The sequence below is a fragment of the Lolium rigidum genome, chromosome 1 (assembly GCF_022539505.1).
Source record: "Lolium rigidum isolate FL_2022 chromosome 1, APGP_CSIRO_Lrig_0.1, whole genome shotgun sequence".
NCBI lineage: Eukaryota > Viridiplantae > Streptophyta > Magnoliopsida > Poales > Poaceae > Lolium > Lolium rigidum.
The window spans coordinates 88,463,424-88,469,433 of record NC_061508.1 but is presented as its reverse complement, the minus strand read 5'-3'; the positions used below and the strand labels follow the sequence as shown (position 1 = coordinate 88,469,433).

The following is a 6,010-nucleotide window of genomic DNA, read 5'->3' as shown; positions in this document are numbered from 1 at the left end:
TTGAAAAGACAGCTCGGGCTATGGGTACCAACCCTTCAGACACTGCACGTGGGACCCTCGATGGGCACGACACGGAGATTGCTACAGGCCTTCGGATGATGATCGCGCGGCCACAACGGCCGATCTGGCTTTAGCTTATAACCAGATCAGATTAGAGTTAGATTTCTTGATCAAATTATATTTCAAAATGCATCTAGTAATACTGTACTAATTTGATATCGTAAATGTTACTAGTTGTCCCGAAAATTACTGATTTTTTGAAAAAAAAATAGACCAAAAGATAAGAAATATTTGTTGGTGGACGGAGTATCGGCAACCTGTATATGTGGTGCTTACATGCGTCACGGTCGAGGTGCACGAGCGTGCTAGCTTGGCTGGACTCTGTCAAACTCAACTCCAGAAAACAAAACGTCGACGGGGATGGGTGCCCCGCTCCACACGGAGGAAGAAGAGGAGATATATACGCGGGAATCCCCTCCTCGCCCCACCATCACCCAGCTAACTTTACTCTGCTCGCTTCGTTCCTGCTCTGCCGGCCAATCCGTCCTCAGTTCTAACTTAGGGCGCCTTGCATGGAATTCAATCCATGAAGCTAGGGATTCTGCTTCCGGCCCGTCGTAAACAAGATAGGTAGGCAGCTAGAGAGAGAAAGAGGACTGTTATGCAGGCAGGCCGAGATGAGAGCGCGCACACGGTGAACGCGGCGGCCGTCGTTCTGGCCGCCGCCGCCCGGAGCAGCGCCGGCCTCGAGCGCCACAACCACCAGCACCTGCAGCTCCACGACCACGCCACAGCCGTTCCAGTAAGACAAATTCACCGCCCAGCTCAACTGATTCAATCGCTGTCCGTTTATCAAGTTCAGGTCATGTTCTAGCAGCGCGTGATTCTTCAAGCTCCATGCGTAGGTTGTGGTTGATCGATTTCACACTTGATTCTGTTCCATAGAAAGCTGTCATGCGCTTAAGTTGCTTGCCCTGCTTCGCTACTCCATATGCTAAAGATCGATGCATTTTCCTCATGTTGACCGTCTGGTCAACGTTCGTCTCTACATTTCGTAATTGAGGAACTGGATTAATTAGTCAAATTTTCTTTACGCCCAGCATCTACGCATAATTTTGCTGACATGTGCACCAGCGAGTAGCAAAAACAAGTTAGATTTGGCTGCTATGCTAGGCTAGTATTTCCACAAGCACGAAGGAGGCGTCCGGTGAGTGCCTATCATCTCAGCCTCAGGAATCAGGATGCACGTGGAACTGGTGCCTGTCCATCCATACTCAGCCTAGTTTACTTTGACGTGTCCGTATCATGTCATGTCATGTCATCATCTACTTGGCGGCAAAAGTCTCCCTCCACCTCTCAAAAAGCAAAGCACGCATGCCACACCATTTTCTGCCAATCTTCCACGAATCTCATAGTAGTAGGAGTACTAGCTATCCATGGAGAAAATATTCTTGATATGCCACCACAGCCAGTAGCTGAATTCTGCACATGCCGAATTACCTGCGTTACTCCTGGGTGGTTTCCGTCACCTGATTGGTTGACTATGCTTGTTATCACCTGACTAATTCAGCTCCAACTTCATCAAAAAACTAGTTCAGTGACTGATAGTCTGATACTACAGTGTTTAGGAAACTGACGGATAATGCTCTGAAAGTCTGAATTTGTATTTTGCAGAAGAGACGATGGTGGTGGTCGTGGCTACCGAAGCCGAACCTGGCGTGCTTCCGGCCCCACGGCCACCCCCGCCGCATCGCGAACGCCGGCGACACGTCGCCACAGCCGGCCGCTGCGCACACCGCATCGGCAGCACACGTCCACGACGCGTCTCACCCACCACCACCGGCCTTCGCCTTCGTGGCGCCGCCGTCGTCGCCCGCCTCCTCCCTCTACGCCTCCGAGTCGCCGTCGCCGGTGCTCCTCGGCCTACGACATGCCAGCTCGCCCAGCCCGGGCAGGAGCTCCATGATGTTCGCCGTGGGGCCGTACGCGGAGGGGCCGCAGCAGCTGGTGTCGCCGCCGGTGCAGTACTCCGCCTTCACCACCGAGCCGTCCACCGCGCCGCGCACGCCCACGGCCATCACCAACCCCTCCTCCCCCGAGGTCCCCTTCGCCCGCTTCCTCGGCTCGTCGCTGTCCTCGTCTTCCATGACCGTCGCCGGCAGCGGCGAGTCCGGGCTGTTCCATGCGTACCAGCTGCAGCCAGGGAGCCCCATCCCGCTCGTCTCGCCGTCGGGACCCTCCTCGCCGACGCGGCAGCTGTTCCGGAAGAAGCTGCACCGGCGCGACGAGGGATCGCTTCTCGACGGCCACATCCCCGTGTCAACCGGCGGGGCCGGCATGGATTTTGTTGTCCCTCACACTGCTCGCGATGAAGGTCATGGTGGTCAGGGAGACGACGGTGATGACGAGGTTCCCAAGAGCGGGGAGTTCGTGTTCGGCAGTGCCGATGGTCCTGCCGAGGACATGGACGGCGAGGCTCGCAAGAATTGGCATTTCTTTCCCATGGTTGAGCATGACATGATCTTACCCAAGCAGTGAACTTCACAACCACATTCAGTTTTGGTCTGTTCTGCTCTGCTCTTGGTTGTTGTTAGAGTCAGACACTCGTGCAGCAAGTTACTAACAGCATGTCTAACAGACCCCTTATTTTTCTACCCCTTAAAACACGAGTAGAGGGCCCTGTATTCACTTTTCGCTAGCTGAAAACTCGTCCGAGCTAGCAGACCCCTTATCCCCACCCCGTAAAACAGAATCCTACGGAATATTCTGTTTTCAGCGGCGGCGCGCGGGTGGCTATGGCGGCGGCGCGAGGAAAACGGTTGGGAATCCTGAAATGTCCGCGCGCCCTAGTGAAATGGGATGAGGGGTTGGCCCTCCCGCCCCGTACAAATAAGGGGCGAAGAGCCGCCCCGTAACCAAAACTGTAAAAAATCGACGCGGGGGCCGGTTTTACGGGGTCTGCTAGACGGCCGGGTAGCGCCCAACCCCTTATTTTGGCAGTTATTATACGGGTTTGGCCCTTTTAAGGGGTCTGTTAGACATGCTCTAACAACATGTGCCGTGAAGTGGCGAGCCTGCTTGACGGCAACTAGATATAGTGATCCTGGTCTAGTTTTTCAGCTATTCATCAGCCTTCTCCGGTGCCAACGTGCTGTAATTGCAATTCCTGAGCATGCACATACGTACAACTATGTACAACAAGCTGAGTAGCTTTATTAACACTTGGTAAGGGATGTTTGCGTTTGATTTCCCTCAAATTAGTTGCCAATATTTCGTCAGTATCTTCTAAAGAAATATATTTGTACAACAGGCCCGGACGCATCTTTTTGATGATTGGTTATGCAACGCTAAGCGTAACGTAGTGTCTTACGATTTTACGATGCTACTGCTGGCCTGCTGCCAATTGATACTTTGGTATCTTAATTCGGTGGTAACTGGTAGCATCTTACATGTATCTGATACATATCGTGGTGTGTTTAGTATCCTGATACAATGTTGGTTCCATATGATAACGTGCTTATGCTAAAAAATTAAGTATGCAAAGGCCTGACAAGCTAAAGAGTAAAATAAAACTGAAGTCGCAAGGTAAACTAAATATTTAAATAACAGAGCTTCTACAGTTTTTTTTTCGCGAAAACGCAAAAGCCTTGCGTTTCGATGCATTGATAGATAAAGAAGAGTTTATGTACAAGTCCGAGGACGGACACAACACGCCGTACAACTCGACCCAAGAAAAAGAAAAACTAATCTAGGGGAGCAACTGTCGCACACCCCGGGCTCCCGCGTCCGCCCAATGCCGCGCCTCGGCCACGATGTCGTTGAACAAGGATGACACCGAAGGCCGCATGTTGTCAAAGACCACCGCGTTCCGGTGTTTCCAAATCCACCATGTCGTAAGCATGATCACCGACGAAGTGCCTTTGCGCAGCTGGCGAGGGGTAGTCCGCACCACCAGCGACCACCACTCCGCGAAGTCACCCTCAGCCGTGGGAGGACCTGAGGTGGATCGGATCCACGACAGAACCTCATACCAAACCTTCCTGGAGAAGGAACATCCTGTGAGCAGGTGGCTCATGGTCTCGACAGATTGGTCGCAGAGCGGGCATCTCGGCGCATGCGGAAGGCCGCGCCGTGCCAGTCTCTCCCCGTCCAAGCATCTCGTCAAGGCATGCCAACCAGATGAAGAACTTCACCCTCGGCGGCGCCCGAGGATTTCCAGTTAAGCTTCCATGAACCTGAGATGATCGCCCCCTGGAAGAGGGTGTCGTAGCAGGAACCGGCCGAATACTGTTCATCCGTCGTCCACCGCCAAACCAGCCTGTCCGGATCCGCTCCAAGCTGGGTGTCCCTGAGCCGGCCCCATAGCTGAACGCATTTCCACAGTGCTAGGGCGTTCGGTGCACCAACTATGTCGGGGATCCAGGATCGTCCAGCCAACGCCTCCCGGACCGTGCGTGTCTTCCGCCGACGCTTCGATACTAGAGCGTATACCTCCGGCGCCATCTCTCTGATGGACCTGCCATCCAACCACCTGTCCTCCCAGAAGAGGGCGGATTCACCGTTGCCGACCACCATGGAGGTGGAGGCCGCAAAGACATCCAGCTCCGTCTTCGAGAAATGCATGTCCAACCCGCGCCAAGGTCGCAGGGCGTCCGTACGCATCCTCCAAATCCATCTCACCCTGAGGCTGATGGCAGTACGCGCAAGGTCTGGGATGCCCAAGCCTCCCAGTCGCAGCGGCCTACACACCCGCGCCCAGTTGACGTGGCAGTGTCCCCCATTGGCATCCGTCCTACCAGCCCAAAGGAATCCACGCAAGATCTTATTCACCTGCTTTAGTGCTTTTTTGTGGAGGCCTAGCACCATCAGCTGATGCAGAGAGATCGCTGCGAGGACTGATCGGATCAGCGCCAAACGCCCCGCCCTAGGCATCATCGATGCCCGCCAGGTGGGCAGTTTGTCAGCCAAACGATCTACCAGGGGCTGGAACGCAGCAGCCGTCAGCCTCGTGATAGAAAGTGGGATGCCAAGGTATTTCACCGGGAACGGCGCAAGCTGACACTCCATGAGTTCAGCTGCGCCAACAGCCTCAGCATCCGAACAAGCGATTTGGGATACGGAACATTTAGCGAAGTTGGTACGCAGCCCTGATGCGTGCCCAAAGAGCTCCAGGATACTGCGGACAGCCCGCAGTTCCGTCTCATCTGGGTGGCAGAATATCACCACATCGTCCGCATAGAGTGACACCGACGTCACTAAGTCCCGCCGCGCTAAGCGTCTTAGCACCCCCAGCTCAATCGCCTTGGCCAACATCCTGTTGAGCGAGTTCATTGATACGTCTCCGACGTATCGATAATTTCTTATGTTCTATGCCATATTATTGATGATACCTACATGTTTTATGCACACTTTATGTCATATTCGTGCATTTTCTGGAACTAACCTATTAACAAGATGCCGAAGTGCAAGTTGCTGTTTTCTGCTGTTTTTGGTTTCAGAAATCCTAGTAACGAAATATTCTCGGAATTGGACGAAATCAAGACCCAGGGGCCTATTTCGCCACGAACCTTCCAGAAGACCGAAGAGCATACGAAATGGGGCCACGAGGTGGCCAAACCACAAGGCGGCGCGGCCAAGGGGGCCCGCGCCGCCCGTGGTGTGGGCCCTCGTCAGCCCCCGACTCTGCCCTTCCGCCTACTTAAAGCCTCCGTCGCGAAACCCCCGATGCGAAAAACCACGATACGGAAAACCTTGCCGAGACGCCGCCGCCGCCGATCCCATCTCGGGGGATTCGGAGATCTCCTCCGGCACCTCGCTCGGAGAGGGGATTCATCTCCGGGAGGACTCTACACCGCCATGGTCGCCTCCGGAGTGATGAGTGAGTAGTTCACCCCTGGACTATGGGTCCATAGCACTAGCTAGATGGTTGTCTTCTCCTCATTGTGCTTCATTGTTGGATCTTGTGAGCTGCCTAACATGATCAAGATCATCTATCTGTAATACTCTATGT

At 53.9% G+C, this 6,010-nt stretch overlaps 1 protein-coding gene across 1 annotated transcript; it reads left to right on the top strand.

Annotated features, from left to right (window-relative positions):
- Positions 1-480: 480 nt before the first annotated feature.
- LOC124677310 (uncharacterized protein At1g76660-like) lies at positions 481-2,589 on the top strand. Its single transcript, XM_047213315.1, has 2 exons — positions 481-802; positions 1,675-2,589. Exons 1-2 carry the CDS (start codon positions 662-664, stop codon positions 2,536-2,538), a joined length of 1,005 nt encoding a protein of 334 aa, XP_047069271.1. The 5' UTR covers positions 481-661; the 3' UTR covers positions 2,539-2,589.
- The last annotated feature ends 3,421 nt before the right edge of the window (positions 2,590-6,010 follow it).

Excerpts from the sequence above, each read along its gene's own strand:
- LOC124677310 (XM_047213315.1), top strand. The coding sequence starts at position 662 with ATGCAGGCAGGCCGAGATGAGAGCGCGCACACGGTGAACGCGGCGGCC. Across the intron at positions 803-1,674 it reads ACCACGCCACAGCCGTTCCA|AAGAGACGATGGTGGTGGTC; the intron begins GTAAGACAAATT and ends TGTATTTTGCAG.